Raw genomic sequence first — 23250 nt, forward strand, 5'->3', positions numbered from 1 at the left:
ACTTTAAAGTATTTTGATAACAGTGATCTTATGTTGCATTTAATCCCAGATTATTTTTCATTTTAGATATTTTTCATTTCTGCATATTCCACTTAGATCTTCTTTATATCCTTTATCTCTTTATTGTGTTCATACTTTCCTTATATATGTAACCATTTTTTTGGATGCACTGCAGCATGTTGGATCCTAGGTCCCTGACCAAGGATTGAATGTGTGCCCTCTGCAGTGGAAGCGTGGAGCCCTAACCACTGGACTGCCAGGGAATCCCCTGTTTTCCTTTTTGATATGGTCATGTTCTCTACCTCTGTGCATGGCTGGCAATTTGGATTAGCTGCTGCTGCTGCTGCTAAGTCGCTTCAGTCATGTCCGACTCTGTGCGACCCCATAGACGGCAGCCCACGAGCCTCCCCCGTTAGCTGCTAGACATTATGAATTTTTCATTGTTGAGCTTCACTCAGTTAATTTACTTGGACTTGATTGATTATTTTGAGTTTTGCTTTTAAGACTTGTTAGGGCAAGTACTGGGGCTTCCTGGGTGGCACAGTTGGTAAAGAATCTGCCTGCCAATGCAGGAGATGCAAGAGACGTGGGTTTGATCTCTAGGTCAGGAAGATCCCAAGAGTAGGAAGTGGCAACCCACTCCAGTATTCTTGCCTGGAAAATTCCACAGGCAGAGGAGACTGGCGTGCTACAGTCCATGGGGTTGCAAAGAGTCAGATACTACTGAGCCCTAGAGGGTTATGGTTAGGTTAGAGGGTTTACTATCCATTGAATTTTGTTCTCTTAAAATTCATATGTTGAAGCCCTACCCCTGATGTGTTAGTATTTGGAGATGGAGCCTTTGGGCAGCAATTAGGTTTAGATGAAGTTGTGAGGTTGGAACCCTCATGACAGGTTTAAGTACCCTTGTAAGAAGAGAAACCAGAGAGCTTGCTCTCCTCCTCCATGTGCATATAACAAGGAAAGGCTGTGGGAGCATACAGCCAATCAGCCATCTGCAAATCAGAAAGAGAATCCTTACCAGGATCCAACTGTGCTGTGTCAACTGAAAAAATGCACAACCCAAGAGCTGAGAGTTATATTTTATTCAGCAGACATTCATATTTCAAGCGAGGAGACAGCCTTTCAGATAAATGCCGAGGAAACTGTTCTGAAGAGAAAGGTGCGGGGTGGGGTACGGGAAGGATATATAGGAGTTTTTATAATAATACCAGGTAGTCGGAACAAAAGGCTACTGTTAATAAAAGAAAACTAGATAGCTCAAGTTATGGAATTTAGTTAGGATTTTTCTGCATAGGGGAAGATGCAAGAGTCTGGGCTCACTGAAATCATTCCTTTGATGCGAACCTCAGCTATCTGGGGCCAGTGTTCTGTAATGCTGTACCGTTGAGTGCAGCTGTGTTCTGATGGCTGCTAGATGGTAGGCATTCCTTATTTCTCCCTTAGGATTCATGTTGGGGGTGGCTGCAAATTGCTGATGACTGCAACATCCTTTATTTACTGATATGGCAAGCAATATTTTATCCCTGGTGGCTCAGTGGTAAAGAACCTATCTGGCAGTGCAGGAGACAGGATTGATCCCTAGGTCTGGAAGATCCCCTGAAGAAGGAAATCACAATCCACTCAAGTATTCTTGCCTGGAGAATCCCATGGGTAGAGGAGCCTGTAGAGGAATAGGCTACAGTCCATGGGGTTACAAAGAGTTGGACTTGGCTGAGCAACTAAACAACAGGAACAATTTTATTTTTCAGATGGAAGCCTGATTTTGGGCTTCCAGCCTCCAGAATTGTGAGGAAATGAATTTCTGTTGTTTGCAGCCACCTAATGTCTGTTATTTTCCTATGGAACCGTTAGTAGACTAAGACTTCTAGTCCAAAGAAACCTTCAGTCTAGGGCTAATTTGGCTCCACCACTGAGGCATTTCCTTTCTGAGGAGTCACCTGGATGTGTTAAGAGGAGGTCCTTCCATTCTGCCTTAGTCAGTTCAGTTCAATTACTCAGTCATGTCTGACTTGGTGACCCCATGGACTGCAGCACGCCAGACTTCCCTGTCCATCACCAGCTCCTGGAGCTTACTCAAACTCATGTCCATCCAGGCAGTGATGCCATCCAACCATCCCATCCTCTGTCATCCCCTTCTCCTCCCGCCTTCAGTCTTTCATAGCATCAGGGTCTTTTCCAATGAGTCAGTTCTTTGCCAAAGTATTGGAGCCTCAGCTTCAGCATCAGTCCTTCCAATGAATATTCAGGACTGATCTCCTTTAGGATACACTGGTTGGATCTCCTTGCCAGTCCAAGGGGCTCTCAAGAGTCTTCTCCAGCACCACAGTTCAAAAGCATCAATTCTTCGGTGCTCAGCTTTCTTTATAGTCCCGCTCTCATTATCCATACATGACCACTTCCTTAGTGGGAACAGTTAATTTTTCTCAGCTCCATGTGAGCTCTGGGTGTTGTGTGGCCTGTTGCTTCTTGTTTGTTTCACCAGTTTCAGAGAACATCCCCTTCCCCTGCCTTATGTATAGATCACTCGTCATCCAGAAACTTCGGGGTCCCTCTACAGATCTCCAGAGCTATCACTGTCTGTGCCAGTCCCTCTTCTCCATACCTATCCATATATTAGCATCCTTGTCCTTCCCAAACTTGAATTTGTCTCCTCAGTTCATGTTTCTATTACCTCTTTCTGGGCTGCAGACTGAAAATTCTCCAGGCTGCCAGGTGGGGCAGCTTAGGCTCTCCACTCAGTTGTGCACTGTTCTTTAACATCTGTAACTCATCTGTAACTCAGGTTGTTTATGGCAGGAGGGTGGGGGGTCATAACTTTGGTTCAAGTGATACTTTTTAATACAGAAAACTCAGCCTAAAAAAGTTATTCATAGTCCTACTGCCAAAAGATAGTTTTCACTCCATTCCTTTCCTAGTGACTTCCCCATTTTTTAGATCTCTCTTATTTTTCTTGGCATTTCCTGTGCTGGAGAGACCTCACACCAGCCTACTCATCTTCCTTTGTAGGTAAACTTGCTGTATGCTTGTCAATGCCTATCTTTATCTTTGAAATTCAGAAGATTACAATGAACGAACTGTTGGACTCTTTCTCTTTTATTTTATTAAAAAGATTTGCTGCGGTACATGGACTCTTGGCACACAGGCTCTGCGGGGTCTTCTGTGGTTGCGGCTAGGAATCTAGGTGGCTTCTGTTGTAGAGCGCGGGCTCTAGGGCATGCCAAGTTTAGGACCTTTGCGCCTGGTATGGGTCCAAGGAGAGGAGTTAGACACAGAGACACTTTTCCTATATTTATTTTCCTTTGAGTTTCATCCTGTGTTTTGTAGCCCTAAGAATTCTTCATAGATGCAACCTGATCACAACATTTCACTTCTCGTTGGAGCTTTTTGCCACCAAAACTATTTAAATCTTTTTCTAAGGAGTAGGCTTTAATTCCTAAATCATATATTTTAATTTCCTGGTGGGACAGACTCTACATAATTATCAGATCCCACATAATTCTATTTATAAAAAGTACAACTTTCTATTCCTTAAAATTGTAGATCTATAAATTCGCCAGGTGTTACCTCAGAACAAGTATATGTATATGTTTTTATATTCATAGAAAAATAATAGATACATTTATAACTATAACAAATTTGTTAATTTGAGAATTTTTTGATCATCTGTGTTTTATGTTTTTTTGTAGTGAGCATACATTATTTTTGTTATAAGAAAAAATGTTATTAAATCAGTTTCTCCTTTGTAAAATGAGGACTGGAGTTTCTTCATTTTTTTCACCTGCAAGAGGAACAGGCCAACTTGTTCATTAGTATCCTATGTTTTCCTATTTTCCTGTTTTATTTCACAAAAGCAAATGGTTAGAATAATTTAAACTATTTTTGTAAGACATGGATAATCTTTTTACCACATTCTATTCAATTTCCTTTATTTTGATCTCTTTAGGGTAAGTTTAGATGAGAGGTGAAAATGTGAATCAGCAAGTATGGATTAGCCATTATCATTCTAGTGAATGAAGCCTCAGATACTCTAGCCAGTCCAGCTCTTCAGAATTCTCTGCCTGAGTGTGTAAGCCTACAGCACAGCTAACAGTGATGTTACTTAATAGGTTACTGACTGAAAGAGTGTTTGGTTCAAGTACAGGGATCTGGTATTTCTTTGTTCTCTAGCTTTACAATCAAGAGTACTGTCAGTGAAAAAAAATGAATCAATAGTTGATCTAAGAATGAAATGGGAAATTTTATTGGAGCCAACCTGAGGATTATAACCCACGAGGCGGTCTTTCAGAGTTCTGAAGACTGTTCCGCTTGTTAGAGGTCAAGGCACAGTTAAATCAGTTTTTGAGACCAAGAGTTATACATCGAAGTTTACATAGTCCAACAAGGTGAGTAGTGCGCTCTTGTGACCCCCTAGAGGATTGAGAAAGGAATGTTGTCTCCTAGGGAGTTACTTTGCTGGACCCAGAAAGGAATTTTTTTTTTTTTTCCTAAGTGGGCATTCCTGTGTCTTCTAAGGGAATCTAGTTAATGTATAATTCAGACATACAGTACACACTAAAGCGAGTAATAGCTCAAATGGGCAGAGAGAGATTTTATGTTTAACTTTCCTGCCCTGTCTTAAAATAATTTTACTTCACAGTACCCTGTCCTACCCCACATTTAGAAAACTTCATTGTAATATTCAACATGAGATTTAAAGTAGGTAAACCTGGAATTATAAACAAAATTCTGGTCTTGAGTGAATTGAAAATCAGGGCTGGGTGTTAGTTTGCAACTGACTTTTGCACACCAACAATTGATAGTTTTTACATGAATTAGATTCTGTGATTGGTGTTGTATATAAGAATAGAAGCTTTTTTAAAATTTATTTAAGAAAAGAAACTTTTAAAATTTTACTTGGTGACCTGGCTCAACTGTCTCAAAAGAGTAACCTCAACAAGTAACTGGATATGTTACACAGTTATGTGGTTCTCTGAAACATACATTTACTGGTCAAGGTAGAGTAGTTTTTCCCTGCCTATTTTTACCATGAGTTCAGATGAAATTTTTAGTATGGCAAGTCAGATTCCATACTTACCTAGTTTTTAGTCAGTTGAGATACTTAGCAAATATTTGAGCAGTTGAAAGTGTCACTTCTGTGTGTGTGTCTGTGCCAGTTTTGTGATCTTAATCAGAAATGTATTAATGTTTTACCATATGGCCAAACGGTCTGCAATATATTCTTCTAAAGATGTTACTTCTGTTCCTTTCTGCTTTTAGCTTCATGCATCTTCTTTCCAAAATGCTTCCACCCTCAAGTTTCTAAATATCACCCAGGTGTCTTACATTTTACAAAACTTTCTTATTACAAAAGTAATACAAATTGATTGCAAAAGATTTACAATACAGGAAAGCACAGAAGAAAATGAAAATCACCTATTCTTTTACCACCCAGAAATGTTGACTTTTTCTTTTAAAGAAAATAAATTAGCATTATTCTGGTCCAGGTTTGTGACTTGCTTTTTAAAGTCAGGATTATGAATTATGAATATTCCACATTGTTAAATATTGCAGTACAACATTATTTTTAATGGTAGTATGGATATGCCATAATTTTTTAACTTGGGGATTTAGGATGCTGCTATTTTTGCTATTAAACATAACCTTATTGTTGAAAATCTTACTCAGATTTGTACAGATCATCAGTTTCTCCATAGGATAAAATTCTAGATAAGTAATCACTGCATCTTGGAGAAGGAAATGGCAGCCCACTCCAGTATTCTTGCCTGGAGAATTCCATGGACAGAGGAGTCTGGCAGACTACAATCCACAGGATTCCAAGAGTTGGACACAACTTAGTGACTAAACCACCACCACTGATCATTATATCAAAAGAAATGTGTACTTTTATGACTCATGATGTGTGTAGTTAATTGTCCTCCATAAAACTTGTTTCAGTTAACATTCACATAAGATGCTTGTGAATGGGCTGCTTTAATTTGTACCTTTCCTAGTACTCAGTATAAATTGATGGTTCATCCAAACACCGTCCCCAACCTCTCCCTCCTTACCAACCCTTTTCTAAGTTAGATCTTCCATTGCTTTTCTAATACTTTCAAGTATAGTATTCTTTGACACTATATTTGACAAAGTATTTGACACTTTGATGCTATATAGTATTCTATGACAAGTCTGTGGGGTTTTCATAATCTTTATCATAATTGTAATTATGTAGTTATATGACTGTTTGATGGTGGTCTCTCTTCACTAGACTGAAAGTTGCATGAGGGCAGTGATCATACCTAGTTTATTTACCCCTGTATTCAGTGCTGAGTACAATATGAAGTGCGTAGTATGTGTTCAGTACATATTTGTTGAGTGAATAAATGAGCATTATTGTAAAACTAATATTCCAATTTGATAGGCAAATAACCATATCTGACTATTAATATCTGTTTATTAGAGGTTGAACTTTTATTCTGTTATTGGCTAGCTCATGTTAATTTTTTTAAATCAATTGCCTTTTCATATCTTTGTCCATTTTTCTGAGGAATGTATCTTTTATTCAGAGCTCTTCTCTGCTTCTTCTTGGGTCCTGTAGGTTCCTATCTGAATATATATATATATATATATATATATATATAATGGGTTATTTTCCATCTTTATCCCCTTATATAATCCTTTGTTCACTTGATTTATTGTCCATTTTTTTCTGTTTGGTGTGTAGGCATCTGAGACTAAAGCATTGTTGAAATCAGGGTCCCCTCTTGATTACTTTCTTCATGTCAATCACTGATTGCCTCTCACTCTTTTTTAAAATTTATTTTTGGCTGCACAGGCTTTTCTCCAGTTGTAGCAAGCAGAGGCTACTCCCTGTTGCAATGCTCAGGTTTCTCATTGTGGTGGCTTCTCTTGTTGCTGAGCATGGGCTCTAGGGCTGCAGGCTTCAGGAGCTGCCATTCCCAGGCTCTAGAGTACAGGCTCAATAGTTGTGGCCCGCAGGCTTAGTTTCTACGAAGCATGTGGGGTCCTCCCAGATGAGGGATCAAATCTGTGTCTCCTGCACTGGTAGGCTAACTCTTCACCAGTGACCCACCAGGGAAGCCCTACCTCTACTCTTACTCCCCGCCCTCGCACATTGTAACTATTAACCTCTACTTATAGATATTTCCAAGATTACTTGGACTTTAATAGATCTCCCTCACCCCATTCAGTATAAAGTCAGCAGAATTTAGTCTTCTAGTTTGAGGCAAAAAACCTTTTTTTCTTATCTTGAGGTGCTTTCTGTTCTTAGCTAAGAGTCTATCATTTTGACATCTTAACCCCAGCTTGGCAAATATTTTCTCAAAAGGACCAGGTAGTAAGTATTTGAAACTTTTTAGGGCCTAATGATCTGCATTATAACTACCAATTACTGCCCTCATAGTGCTAAAGCAAGCTTGGACAGTATGTGACTGAGTGATAAAGAAATTGTGGTACATATACACAATGGAATATTACTCTGCCGTAAAAAGGAACCCATTTGACTCAGTTCTAGTGAGGTGGATGAACCTAGAGCCTATTATACACGGATAAGTCAGAAAGAGAAAGACAAATATTGTGTATTAATGCATATATGTGAAATCTAGAGAGACAGTACTGACGAACCTATCTGCAGAGCAGCAGTGGACACGCAGACGTAGAAAACAGACCTGTGAATACAGAGAGGGAAGGAGAGGGCAGAACAAACTGAGAGAGTAGCATTGAAACATACACATTACCGTATGTGATATTAGTTAGCCAGTGGAAATTTGCTGAATGACACAGGGGACTCAAATCGAGTGCTCTGTGATAACCTAGAAGGGTAGAGTGGTATGGGAAGTGGAGGGAAGTTCACGAGGGAGGGGACATATATGTATACCTATAGCTGATTCATGTTGCTATATGGCAGAAACCAACACAGTATTATAAAGCAGTCATTGCCCAATTAAAAGTAAATAAGTTAAAAAGCTATATGAATGAGTCAATATGTCCATGTTCCAATACAACTTTATTTATGGATACTGACAGTTGAATGTCATAAAATTTTCATGTGTCACAAAAATTAATTTTTTTTTTCCTCCTAGCAGTTTGAAAATGCTGAAACAGTTCTTAGCCAGTTTTGACCCACGGGCCATAGTTTGCTGACTGTGTCACAAGCCACGCTCCATAGAGAGAACTCATGCTTATAATCACCATCCTGCTACTTCCCTCCTAGTTTCCAAAACTCTTGGAATTGATTAAAAGCCATCAAAAATCTGCCTCTGTGTTTTAAGATCCTTTAGTTTTCTGCATAAAACTTGAGGTCATTGAGGCTGTTTCCCTGGTCTCTTTTTTTTCATCCCTGTAGAATCATCGGTTCCTTCCTATTATATTCTTCCCTAGTTTCTGTGGAATCCTCCTCTGATTATCTCCTCCTTCTCTTCTTACTCCCTTGGCACCCTGGTTAAAAGTCTTGCCCTGAGAGTTGTGGTGTTTTAACTGGTCATGCACTGCACCAGTCTAATTTTCTGCGGCCAGATTAAAATTCTGAAAATATTTCTCCTTTGCTAAAAATCTCTGATACCAGTTTTTGTCTATGTCACCAAGAAAAGCTCCTTAGCTTGGTGTCTGAGGAGTTGGTACAGTATGACTTCAGCCTGCTTTCTTCAGTTTTCTACTACTTCTCTGATGCCTTCAGGCAAACTGTTACATTCTTTTCTCCTTTGTTTATCAAGTTCCTTTACCTTCCTTGCCCCCCTTACCACCTTTTTCTACAATATCCTCCATCCTTCAGGGCCTTCCTAAAAGGAAGCCTTCTGTATGACTTGGTATAATATGTCCTTCTGCATTCTTGTACTTCTTTAATGGTGCTAACAGTCAGCCAGTGCAAGAGACACAGGTTTGGTTCCTGGGTCGGGAAGACCCCTTGGAGGAGGAGATGGCCAACCCACTCCAATATTTTTGCCTAGGAAATCCATGGACAGAAGAGCCTGGTGGGCTACAGTCCATGGGGTCATAAGAGTCCAGCAGGACTGAACACACACACACACACACAGTCAACCTTAAGGTTATAGCTGTTTATGCATTTATCTCATTTCTCTAATTGTAAGTGGCTTGAGAGGAATGATGCTGTCAAAGGTGACACTTTTTCGTCACCTGAAATACCTGGCTTGGTGATAATAAGTTGTTGTATTGAATCTTCAAATGGTGGGAGTATGTTGAGATGTGAAGAAGCAATTATCTTTAGATTCTTTTATTGTTCACTGGAAGAGCTTTAGAGAATTATCTCATGACAGTTCCGGAAGAAATATAAACCTAAGACCAAAGGCTGAGGCATTTTGTGAAAGCTAGTTATACAGTCTTAGGAATCCCCCCTTCCCAGATCCCACTTTCCTCTCAACCTTAGGAGACAGAGATTATCTTCATTTTTCAGATGAAGAAAACTTGTAAGTTCATATACCTTGTAATTAATGGCAGGCCAAGAGATAATAAGAAGAAATATTAAAAAATAAAAGTTTAAAAGGAAAAAACAAATAGTGATTGTGTTTATGTGATAGGATTTTAGGTAGTTTTCTTTATACTTTTGTGTCTTTTCTAACGTGTGTGTGTGTGTATATATATATATATATATATATATATGTATATGTATTTTTTTTTACATTTACTTAGCAGCTTATATATAACTGCATGGTCTTTCTTTTTTTTTCTCTTTTCATGATCTTTCATTCTGTTACAGGTCTCCACTCCATGTCTCTTCACTGGACCTTGGTGTCTGGTTATGCTCTACCATACTGTCTACTCCTAGCCTCCTGTGCTTCCAGCTTATTTTTTCAATTATTCCCATGCATTGTCTTTTTTCTTTTTCTTTCTTTCTTTTTTTTTTTACCACATTGGGACCTCTCTATACCATTGACTTTTTTCTACTAAAATCCTCTGACCCCTACTGTCTTAACTCAGGCCTCACCTATCTTTACTCCCTACCTGATGAGTTTAAATAACCATCCATTATTTCCTCAGCTTTATTTTTCTACTTTCTCAACTATCTGAGCTCCCTTCCCTTTTATGCTGTTGAGTGGGCCTTGCTTCTGAACTCAAAAAGGGAATGCTGAAGCTATCAGGTGGTGACTCTCTCCACCTCCTGACCCTACGTTTACAGAGCCTTTCTGAATCCACACTGGTCCTTTCCTCCTTTATTTTTGTGACAGTGGAAGAGCTCACCTTCCGGCTCTTTAGGGCAAGACATTCCGCCACCACCCTGGCTCCCAGGGACCTTCATTCATCCCATCTCTTCCCTGCATTAATGTGTTTAATGAACACTGAATAATTTTATAAACAAAATTAGTAACAAGAATCTTTTCTGGGCAAGAGTGTGGGATTTTGTATTTGAAGATTCTAAACGTATGGAGAATGCTAATTATCCTGGGAAATGTCAATGTTTAGTCTTATAATGAGTCCACCTACTCTGAATATATTTTATAGAGTATGAAATGTTACAGTGTTTCTTAATAACAATAGTCTATTTGGTTGAAACATGTTTTCTTTGATAGATGTTTCCTTTATTTACTGTTCAGATTTATCTTTGACTTAAAAAAATTTTTTTTGACTATAATTTGAACTTTTCCCTCCCTTTTTTCATAGTTGGAGAATACCTTCAAATCAGTTATTGCACAAATTGGACCTGGAGGGACTGTTAATCCAGAACTAAAACATAAGATAAAATTTGTAAGTACTTTTTGTATTTGGGAAATGGATAGGAATAATTGATCATACATTTAGGTATCATTTATGGTTAATTTTACTTGCTTACAAGTATTTTAGTTTTATATTTATTCTTAATCTTTTCATATATACTGCAAATGGAGTGGCTAATCTTTTAAGATCATAAAAAAGAATTAATTAAAAGTTTTAATGTAATTATTAAGAAACTAATTCCTCCATAAATTCTCTTTTCTTCCCCTTAAATCGTTGTTTGCAGTTCAAGGTCTTTCCAATACCAGTTTTATATGTATGTATGTCAAATATTATTCTGAATACTGCATGGTATCCCATTGTGTTGATATACCATATTTCACTTGTATAATCTGTTATCAGTTAACATTTGGGGTTATTTCTAGTCTTGGCTATTAAAAAATACTGTAGTTAATGTCCCTGAACATTTACCTAGAAGTAGAGTTGCCAAAGGTATTGAATATTTTAGGTTTTGATAAATATTGCTAAATTGCCCTCTAAGAGGTTTGATCAAATTTACATTCCCAGTGACAATGAATTGACACTATCTAATCATCTTGTTTCAACTTAATACCTCCTGATTTTTACATTGAGCATCTTCTCGTGTGCTTCATAGCCATTTATGTTTCTTATGTGAATTGCCTGTTCATGCCCTTGGCCTAATTTATTGTTTTTCCTCATTAGTTTGTGAAAGCTCTTTAGCAGTTTTGTATTGGGCCAAAGGGTATGTAAACTTAAAATTTTGGTGTGTGCGTCGCTCAGTGGTGCCTGACTCTTGCAACCCCATAGACTGTAGCCTGCCAGACTCTTCTGTCCATGGGATTCTCCAGGCAAGGATTCTGGAGTGGGTTGCCATTTCCTGCTCCAGGGGATCTTCCTGACCCAGGAATCAAACCCGGGTCTCCTGCATTGCAGGCGGACTCTTTACCAGCTGAGCCATGAGGGAAGCCCAAAATTTTGGTGGGAGCTGTTAATTGTGATTTGAATGGTCAGAGTGTCATTACAGCTTTTACTGCCTTATTTTATTCTGTTTCAGCTGTTGTGGTTTTATTAGAAATGCAAAAACCTTGGTGCATTCAGGCCCCTGTTGTTTTGTTTCGACATTAGACTAAGTGTCCAACAATTTAAGAATGTCCAATATGACTTTTTTTATGGTAACAAAAAATTAGACAAAAGTTAAGTGTTCATTGAAAAAGGATTGCTTGCATTATCCACTCAACTAGGGAGTATCATGCAGCTCATAAAGTTTCTATATTATCTTGATTAATTTACAAGAAAGTATCTTCTTGACATATTGTTGGACATTAAAAACAGGATTTATAGAATAATTTGTTTAGTATTGTCTTTTCATGTAAAATCATGAATAATATGAGTATGTGTGGGCATAGAAAGGTTTCTGAAAAGATGTTTTCCGAAATGCAACAAATAACTGTCTCTGGGTCACAGGATTTTGAAATCGTTTTTACTTTATATTTTCCTGAAGCTTGAGTTAGAATTTTTAATAAGATATATAGTATCTGGAAAAGTCTTGGAAAACATAAAGCTTTTTGTACCTTACTGGGATAGAATAAGTCCACTCCTAGGAATTTATCCTAAAAATATTTGTATAAGTGTGCAGAATGCAAATATGAAGATAATTATGTGGTATTTGTGATGATGAGAGATAGGAAATAACCATAAACAATTGATTAAATAAATTTAATTATACTGAATATTTGAAAAAACTATAGCTAGTGTTGCCAAAAGCTCAGCCTCTCTACACCGGTGCCAAATCAAATCTCAGACAGAGTTTTGGGTGAAGTAGAAAAAAACAGCTTTATGGCTTTTCCAGGCAAAGGGAGACAGTGTGGGCTTTTGCCTTGGAAACTGTGTTCCAACCCAGGGAGTTCGGTAAGGCAGTGCTTCAAGGGTGTGGTTGCTGATAAGATAGGGGTGTGTAAAGGTCCTGCTCTTCCTTTAATCTCAGTTAATCTTCTTAATGAGTTTCTCTAGTTGTTTTCGTTTGGCTTCATGTGGTCTTTCCTGGTATGAGAAATGCTGACACCTTCTATTTATTGAGTTTTAATTCTCAGTTCAGTGGCTCGGTCGTGGCTGACACTCTGTGACCCCATGGACTGCAGCATACCAGGCCTCCCTGTCCATCACCAACTCCTGGAGTTTACCCAAACTTATGTCCATTGAGCCGGTGATGCCTTCCAACCTCTATCGTCCCCTTCTCTAGCCTTCAATCTTTACCAGCATCAGGGTCTTTTCAAATGAGTCGTCAGTTCTTTGCATCAGATGGCCAAAGTATTGGAGTTTCAGTTTCAGCATCAGTCCTTTCAGTGAATATTCAGGACTGATTTCCTTTAGGATGGACTGGTTGGATCTCCTTGCAGTCCAAGGGACCCTCAAGAGTCTTCTCCAACACCACAGATCAAAAGCATCAATTCTTCGGCACTCAGCTTTCTTTGTAGTTCAACTCTTACATACATACATGACTACTGGAAAAACTATAGCTTTGACTAGACAGACCTTTGTTGGTAAAGTAATGTCTCTGCTTTTTAATATGCTGTCTAGGTTGGTCATAACTTTTCTTCCAAGGAGTAAGCGTCTTTTAATTTCATGGCTGCAGTCCCCATCTGCAGTGATTTTGGAGCCCCCCAAAATAAAGTCTGTCACTGTTTCCCCATCTATGTGCCATGAATTGATGGGCCCAGATGCTATAATCTTAGTTTTCTGAATGTTGAGTTTTAAGCCAACTTTTTCACTTTCATCAAGAGGCTCTTTAGCACTTTCTGCCATAAGGGTGGTGTCATCTGCATATCTGAGGTTATTGATACTTCTTCCGGCAGTCTTGATTCCAGCTTGTGCTTCATCTAGCTTGGCATTTCTCATGATATATTCTGCATATAAGTTAAATACGCAGGGTGACAGTATACAGCCTTGACATATACAGCTAAAATGTCAACATCATGGAAAAATGAGTGCGGCAGAACAGGCAACTTTGCTTCAAAAGAGTATGGATAAGTGTTTTAACATTTTGTACAATGTTTGGAACTTTGTGGGTATTTAATAAAGGGACAGCTTTTAATTGGAGCATAAGAAAAAAAAAAAAAAACTCCTTTCCCTATTTGGAACCAGTCTGTTGTTCCATGTCCAGTTCTAACTGTTGCTTCCTGACCTGCATACAGGTTTCTCAAGAGGCAGGTCAGGTGGTCTGGTATTCCCATCTCTTGAAGAATTGTCCACAGTTTGTTGTGATCCACACAGTCAAAAGCTTTGGCATAGTCAACAAAGCTGAAATAGAGTTTTAATTCTATAAAGAGCTTAAAGACATTGTTATGTATATCCCTTGAGAAGAAACCAGGACCCTGTTTCAAGGCTGCACTATTGTTTCTTGACTGTTCCTCCCTTGACTCTGCATCTACCTTGTCCCTTCCTGGATTGACAACTGTTCAGATTTGTTCTTTGGAACTCAGGGAAGGTCATGGAGGCCGGAGTCTGTTCCCTACAAGAAATGGGGGACGTGGAAAGACTTCTGTGCCCAAGAGCCCCACAGTCGCCAGTTCAGTTTCACTAGTAAACATGTTGATCCATATTTACTGGTATAGAAAGAGGTCTACGAGATGCTATTAAAAATCTAGAGAAGCAATGACCTGATTTTCATATTAAAGATATTTTTGTGTGCATATGGACAACAATGGCCAGTATCTTTGCTTAACTGTGTTTTCCAGTGTTTCTGTAGTGTCCATGGTATTTCTCTTCTGCTCTTTAAAATGCTTGAAATTATGCCATAGGATATTTATTTCACATGAGCTAAAGCTAAATATGTTAGCTGAGCTAAGAACTCGAGGAACTTCAGAGGAGTCGTGGCACTGCTGTTCTATGCAGGAATGATTTCTCAACTCTGGAAATGTTGGAATTCACTGCCTTTTTTGAGTTGTTATTTTTAAAACTAGAAGCTGATTTTTAAAAATTACTGTGCGTTTTAATTCATTCAGTTAATAATAATGTTATTTTTGCCTTTGTTGCTATGTAAATTTATACTTTCTTATTTTGATATTTGGTCACCCAGCATTCCCATTGCGTCTATTTATATTGTATTCACTTTTTATTTATTAGGTTGTATCCAGGTTTCCAGAGGGTTTGCTTATTTCTAAATTGCTTAGAGAGTTTGAGGTGAGTGAGCTCTTTTTCACTAATTATGGTTTTTATGGCTTGCATATGTTTCTCATGCTCGATGGAAATTTTGTTGCTACTCCTTGGATCCTCCAAGTCTGTGCTTTAGAACTTAAACAGTTTGTTTTGCCTTTTGGTAGCTGCTTTTTTACTCAGAGTTAAGAATAAGGTTTTTAATAAATACTTGTTTATGCATAGAAAGAATATCTTTGCCACTATTTTTATATAATTAGTATAAGAGGTAATTTGTTTCTCATGTTTGATAATACCAAGTGTCAGTGGGGATATGGAGAAATAGGATACCTCATGCGCTGCTTGTGGGACAGAACCTCTTTGGCAATATGACTTTACTTAACAGAATGCACACCTGATAATTCTGGAGTTCCACTTCTATAGATGCACTTTAGAGAAACTCTTAAACATGTGCACATGAAGACATACATATGATACATACATTGCAGTGTGGTTAAAAACTGGGAATAAATTAAATGTCTATCAATAGGAGAATGGATAAATAAATTGAGATAATGGAGTAATATGTAGTAGAAAAAATAAGCAACCAAGATTTAGCTCACCCATGCAACATGGATCATTTTTGGAATCCATCATGTTAGGTGAAAAAAAATCACATTGCAGAATGACAATTCAAATACTGCCATATGCCTAATTTTAAAAAAGGGGTAGGTGTGGTGGGCTCTATTCAGAATGCCTTTCTTATAGTAGTCCATTTGTTTTCACCACAGACTGAGGCATGGAAAAGTAACTTGCCTACCAAATAGGTAGCCAGTAATGAGGGAGCCAGGATTTGAAATCCTAGGAGCCTAGCTTCAGACTTCAGTATCCTAACTCTTAACTACTATACCATGAACATTATCATATATTTGTACATATGAACAAGTTTGTTTGAGATACTATAGAGTGTAATGACTGATCAACTCGGTGCTATTTTACAGATGATGTGTATATTATCTACTTGATAAAGTTTTGTAAAGAAGTTTAAATGGCTTAAAATAATTAGAATGGTGCCTGCTGCATAGTAATTGTTTGGTAAATATTAAAACTCATAGTAGAAGAAAAAGAAGAAAGCTTTTTTAGAAAAGATACACATCACCCCTCAAGTTCAGTTCAGTCGCTCAGTCGTGTCTGACTCTTTGCAACCCCATGAATTGCAGCATGCCAGGCCTCCCTGTCCAACACCAACTCCCGGAGTTCACTCAAACTCATGTCCATCGAGTCAGTGATGCCATCCAACCATCTTATCCTCTGTTGTCCCCTTCTCCTCCTGCCCTCAATCTTTCTCAGCATCAGGGGCTTTTCAAATGAGTATGCTCTTCGCATCAGGTGGCCAAAGTATTGGAGTTTCAGCTTCAACATCAGTCCTTCCAATGAACACTCAAGACTGATGTCCTTTAGGATGGACTGGTTGGATCTCCTTGCAGTCCAAGGAACCCTCAAGAGTCTTCTCCAACACCACGGTTCAAAAGCATCAATTCTTCGGCACTCAGCTTTCCTTAATGCAGAAAATTTAATTTCACATTATGAATGAAAGCAATGACTCCTTTAAAGCTTCAAAGTTTATTTCAAATAGGCCCATGAGAGAAAGCTTAAACAGTCTTGATATCTTTTGGATTAAGAAGTCAAGTCATTTATCTAATAATGAAATTACAGAATAAAGTGTAAAATAGAGTAATAAAGTAATAGCATATGACTTAATTATTACAAAATTTATGGGTAAAAATAAACTTCCTATGCCAGGTTCACAACTCAAAGTGAATAGTTTCCTACCATGAATGTTTTAGCAAAAGTAGCTTCCTGTATTAAAGATTCATGGAGTTAAGGTTACAAGTCAACAATTTTGGAGAAATTAAAGCAAACCATTTTTAAACAGGATTTTTTTTTTTTTTATATTGGAGTATAGTTGATTAACAATATTGTTTTGATTTCAGGTGTACAGCAAAGTGATTCAGTTATATATATATATGTATCTGTTCTTTTTCAAATTCTTTTCCCATCTAGGTTATAATAGAATATTGAGCAGAGTTTCCTGTGCTGTACAGTAGGTCCTTTTTGGTTATTTATTTTAAATACAGCAGTGTGTACATGTCAATCTCAAACTCCCTATCTCTCCCCCTACCCCAGTCATACCTTTTGCCCCTGGTAATTATAAGTTTGTTCTCTAAGTCAGTGAGTCTGTAAAACAAACCTTTTAATGTTACAGGAAAGCTCTTTGCCTTTCTTAGTAAACAAACTTCTGCAGAAATTCAACATTATTATTAAAAATATATAATAAGTATAGATTTAATTTAATCTTTACTTTAACTTGTAGAAATACTAAGCCTTTATTTATCCAACATGATATAAAAGCTACCTTGTGATTTGTCCTCTTGAAATACTTGGACAACAGTCTGCCATTCTTTCAGGATCTTTTGTTAAATTGCTTCTTGAAGGAAGATAGTACAGAGGCAGCGTAGGTTTTGGATCTTCCTGAAGTGCCACCTATAGAGAGTGAGTGAGTGAAGTTGCTCAGTCGTGTCTGACTCTTTGTGATCCCATAGACTGTAGCCTACCAGACTCCTCCCTCCATGGAATTTTCCAGGCAAGAATGCTGGAGTGGGTTGCATTTCCTTCTCCAGGAGATCTTCCCCACCCAGGGATCAAACCCAGGTCTCCCACATTGCAGGCAGACGCTTTACCATCTGAACCACCAGGGAAGCCAATAGAGAGCTAGAAGCCACATAGAGAACTAGATGGCAAAACAGAAAATCCAAAGACAGTATTTATAACAAAATTAGGTAATATATCTCTGCAAATAATTGCTGGAGAGTAATCAGCAGCTGCCACAAAAGCCTCGTGATATCAGTGTCTGTGCCAGGAGAATACAGGAGCCCTAATGGATCTATGAGACAGAAGAACTGCAAAATAGCCATCAGGTATTCACTTCTGGCCTGGAGAACTCCATGGATTGTATAATCCAACGGATCACAAAAAGTTGGGCACGACTAAACGACTTTCACTTCATTTTACTTCATTCACTAGAATGCACAGCAAGCCATTTTGAGAACTGTAACTGAAACTGTGTGTTATTTTGACCTAATAGCAGAAAGTGCTTCATAGTAAGAGTTGAATGGGGCTGGAGCACCATAGCTCCTGTGAATTCTTGAAACTGACCAGCCAGAGCTCCCTTACAGACACTATTGAAAAATTGAGCAGGATACAAACAGTAGAAAAAGAGGAGTCTTAGGTGTAAGTAGTATTAAGGGAAAAGAGCCAAGAAATTTCAAAATTAACCTACTGTATTTTTAAACAAATTACAAAAACAATGGAAGGAGGAGCTCTGTGAAGCAGAAAGTAATCCAGAATGATGTCCTGCAAGTCAGGAAAATGAATTTCACGTAAAATATGCAGCAGAAGAGGTTCTGGGTCAAATTGCATTGTTGTTTGAATTTAAAAAGAGATTAAATAACAGAACAGCATATCTGCTGATAATAGGAGCCTGTCAGAAATACATGTCCCTAATACAGATAAAAACTGAAACCTTTTTCAAAAATATAAAGTGATACAAAACATGAAAGAACAGCATAAATCTGAATTATACAAATTTGGGAATACAGTGAAGGGTATTCAGGAAAGTACTCAGGAAAGAATTATAAATAAAACAAAAAAACATTTCAGAAATGAAGGCTAAACTTCAAAGATTACAGGAACAAAAATAGAACAGCTGATGCCCTAAGAAAACCAGTAGATAAAAATGAGGTACATTGTGAAAGTCAAAAGGAAATGAGGGAGGCACTGGGTATCCAGGTATGAAAGGCTCTGTCACTAAGATTTTTGAAATCTAGTGAGAAACTTAGGCATGCAAATAAATTAAGGTAATATGTCTGAGTAGCCTACATTGGAACAGTCCTGATGATAATTATTATAAATTCTGGACAAAATATACAAAATTACTCTCTGAAGGTACTAGAAATTGTTCAAAAGCAGGCAGAAATTGGAAAGGAGTGAGCACCTAGAGAGGAGAGAATAGCACCTTTTTTATTTGCTTGGAGTTTGGTCCAATGTTGGGCTCCATACATAGTTTGGAATTGATAACAGGATAGAAATCAAAAGTTTTACCTGCCTCTGATTTGGAGCTACATAAGCAGTTGAAAAATGACGAAAGAAATCATTGCGACCCCATGGACTGTAACCCGCCAGATTCCTTTGTCCATGGTATTTCCCAGGCAAGAATCCTAGAGTGCGTTGCCATTCCCTTCTCCAGGGAATCTTCCCCACCCAGAGATCAAACTCTGGTCTCCTGTATTGGAGCCAGATTCTTTACCATCTGAGCAACAAGGGAAGCCAAGCAGTTGGAAGATGAGGGAAGAAGTCATGGGATAGAGAGGGAACATCAAATTCTGCACGTAAATTCTGCTCAAATCTCTGACTGATTCTTGAATTACACATGCCTGGGGCAGACTCACAGAAGCCTAGTAAGGCTGAAAGAACTGAATCTCTTTCAGCTGTGGCCCAGCACAGGGGGTCAGAGTTTTGAGTTTAAGGTTAGTCAGGTTAACTCCCTATTAAATTTAAGCAGAAAGCAGTACTCTCAGAAGAAGCATAAAAGATTCCACAGTCTACAGCTTACCTATTATGATGTCCCAGATACAAGCGAAAATTACTGAATAAACAAGAAAATGTGACCCTTGGTGAAGAGAAAAAGTAATCGATGGAAACTGATACTGAGAAGATGCAGATGTTGAAGTTAGCAAAAAGGTTTTAAATGAGTTCTTAAAACCACATTAAAAAGAATATAATGCAATATGTATTCATATTGAACAAATGGATAAGAAACCTCAGTGGAGAAAAAGAAACTGTAAAGCCAAATAATTTTCTAGAGCTGAAAATAAAATATCTGAAGTAATTTCACTACAGTATCTTAAGAACAATTTGGAAATGGCAGAAGAAAGCATCAGTGAACCCCAACAGATTGGTAGAAATGATCCAATCTGAAGAACAGAGAGAGAAAATAAATGAAAAAAATTTTTTAAAAAGCAGAACCTGGGGACTTTTGTGGTGGTTCAGCCATTAAGAATCAACCTGCCAGTACCAGGGACACATGTTTGATCCCTGCTTCAGGAAGATTCCACTTGTTGTGGGGCAACTAAGCTTAACTGTGGAAGCCCTAGAGCCCATGCCCAAGAGAAGTCACCTCAGCGAGAAGCCTGTGCACCACAACTAGAGAGTAGCACCCGCTTACTACAACCCAAGAGAGCCTATGCACAGCAGCGAAGACCCAGCGCAGCCAAAAATAAAATAAATAACAGAATCTGGGAGTTCCCTGGTGGCATAGTGTCTAGAATTTGGCACTTTCTCTGCTGTGACTTGGGTTTGATCCCTGGCTGGGGAACTGAGATACCACAAACTGTGCAGCATGGCTGGAAAGAAAAACAAACAGAGAATTGGAGAGACCTGTAGGACAGTACCAAGTGGTCTAACTAGTGGTCTAGCTTTCTTTATAGTCCAACTCTCACATTGCTACATGACTACTGGAAAAACCATAGCTTTGAATAGACAAAGGGGCAATAAGTGCATGGAAGTATAGTTTGCAAGGTTCTTGTGTTTTTTGTGAAGTAGTACAGTAATACTGAAAAGGGTGTAGAGAACAATAAGTAATGCAGAGTTATAGGTATAAAGCCACTAGATACATTAAATTGGAATTGTATAAGACTGGGTTTACTGTTCAGCTTTTTTGCTTGAAAGACAACAGAGGAACAAATTTTGAGAGAAATAAAATACAGATGGAATCAGAGATTAAACAGCAAAAATGGTAGCTGTATAGGATAAAATATTTGCAAACAGTATGAACAGCAAGGGCTCAATTTCTAAAATATACAAACAACTCATGCAGCTCAATATAAAAAACAATCCAATCAAAAAATGGGCAGGAGACCTAAACAGATATTTCTTCAGAAACATACAGAGGGCCAATAGGCACTTGAAAGATGCTGAACAGCACTGATTAATAGAGAAATGCAAATGCAATGAGGTATGACCTCATATCAGTCAGAATGGCCATCATCAAAAAATCTACAAATAAATGCTAGAGAGGGTGTGGAGGAAAGGGAACCTTTCTGTGCTGTTGGTGGAAATGTAAATTGGTGCAACCACTATGGAGAAACAGTATGGATGTTCCTTAGAAAACTAAAAATAGAGCTGCCATATGATCCAGCAATCCCACTACTGGGCATATATCCAGAGAAAATCATAATTCAAAAAGATACATGCACCCCAGTGTTCTTTGCAACACTATTTACAATAGCCAAGACATGGAAGCAGGCTAAGCGTCCATCAACAAATGAATAGATAAAGAAGATGTGGTGTATATATATACATACACACACAATGGAATTACTTGGCCATAAAATGAATAAAATAATGCCATTTGCCGCAATGTGGATAGTCCTAGGGATTATCATACCAAGTGATGTCAGTCAGAGATAAATATCATACAACACTTCTATGTGAAATCTTAAGACATAAGTGAACTTCTTTACAAAACAGAAACAGACTCACAGACATAGAACATCTATGGTTACCAAAGGGAAAAGGGAAAGAGGGATATATCTGGGATTAACAGATGCATACTAATATATATGAAATAAGTAGACAACAAGGATCTACTGTATAGCACAGGGAACTGTATTCAATATCTTGTAATTACCTAAAAAGGAAAAGAATCTGAAAAAAATATATATGTATATGTGAAATGAACCATTTTGCTATACATCTGAAACCAACACAACATTGTAAAGCAACTTTATTCAATTTAAAGAATGGTATCTCTAAATCCACTTATATTAATAATTTCATAAATATAATGGAGTATATATTAAAATTAATGAAGTTATGAGATATGAAAAAGCAGAATGCAACTAAATGCTATGCATAAGAAATATACTATTAGTAGAAAAGACATAAATTGGTTGAAAGTAAAAGATGAAAAAGATATATATATATAATAAGCATAAAAGAACTAAAAAGACTAAAAAAAAATCAGGTAAAGGAGACTTCAAGGAAAAGTGTATTATCAGAGACAGAGAGACATTTTGTAATTATAAAGGGTTAATCAGGAAGACAGAGTGGTCAAATGTGTATTCACCTAATAATGCTTTAAGATAAATGATCTAAAAATTAACAGAATTAATTATGAATTAACTTCCACAATTATAGGGATTTTCTCTTTCTGGCAGTTGATAAAATAGTCAAAAAAATGAATAAGGACATGGAAAATCTGAGCCATACTTTCTATCATCTTGATCTGTTTTTGACTTTTATAGAACACTGTACCCAACAACTGCAGAATACACATTGTATTCAAGTACACATGGAAGATACATTTGCCAAGACAGACCATGTAGTTGGTTATAGAATAAGTCTAAACAAAATACTGAAATCTTAGAGTATGTTCTTTAAGATACTCCAATTAAAGTATATTCCAATACTTTAATTGGAATTAAATTACAAATCAATACAGTGAGTTCCCTAAGTATTAACCCTCCAGAAAGTTTGGGAATTAAACAGTTCTCTTCCAAATAACTTACTGCTTTAAATTGAAGTATAGTTGATTTGCAAAGTTGTGTTAGTTTCTGGTGTATAGCAAAGTTATTCAAATATATACATACATATATATATATATATGTATGTATATATTCTTTTTCATTTTCTTTTCTATTGGTAAAATATTGAATATAGCTAAACAGTTTATTAAAGATAGAATAAGGGAAATTTGAAAGTATTTTCCATTGAATGCTATTGAAATATTGAATGCTATTGAAATATAAATATCAAAAATTGTGAGATGCAGCTGAAGCAGTGCTCAAAGGGAAATTTATAGCTTTAAGATGCCTAAATTAAAATAAAATGCCTAAATTAGAAGAAAAGAAAGGTATAAAATTATCATTGACCTAAAGGTCTACCTGAATAAGTCAAAAAAAGGAGGAGGAATGTCTGCGTAGAAAACCCTAAAGACACCACCAGAAAATTACTAGAGCTAATCAATGAATATACTAAAGTTGCAGGATATAAAATTAATACACAGAAATCCCTTGCATTCCTATATACTAACAATGAGAAAGGAAACAATCCCATTCACCATTGTGACAATAATAAAACACTTAGGAATAAATTTACCTAAAGAAACAAAAGACCTGTATATAGAAAACTATAAAACACTGATGAAAGAAATAAAAGATGACACAAATAGATGGAGAAATATACCATGTTTATGGGTTGGAAGAATCAATATAGTGAAAATGAATATGCTACCCAGAGCAATCTATAGATTCAATGTAATCCGTATCAGGCTACCAACTATTTTTCACAGAACTAGAACAAATAATTTCA

At 37.4% G+C, this 23250-nt stretch overlaps 1 protein-coding gene across 14 annotated transcripts in view; it reads left to right on the forward strand.

The window, feature by feature from the left end:
• Positions 1-23250, forward strand: part of TDRD5 (tudor domain containing 5) — an 87457-nt gene that overhangs the window by 15161 nt on the left and 49046 nt on the right. For all 14 annotated transcript variants that reach the window (XM_055582817.1, XM_055582829.1, XM_055582825.1 and 11 more), the window contains exons 5-6: positions 10618-10701; positions 14812-14868. In XM_055582817.1, the coding sequence (XP_055438792.1) occupies positions 10618-10701; positions 14812-14868 (141 nt within the window). The remainder of the gene's footprint in view (positions 1-10617; positions 10702-14811; positions 14869-23250) is intronic.

Source organism: Bubalus kerabau, chromosome 5 (assembly GCF_029407905.1).
Source record: "Bubalus kerabau isolate K-KA32 ecotype Philippines breed swamp buffalo chromosome 5, PCC_UOA_SB_1v2, whole genome shotgun sequence".
NCBI classification, from domain to species: Eukaryota; Metazoa; Chordata; class Mammalia; order Artiodactyla; family Bovidae; genus Bubalus; species Bubalus kerabau.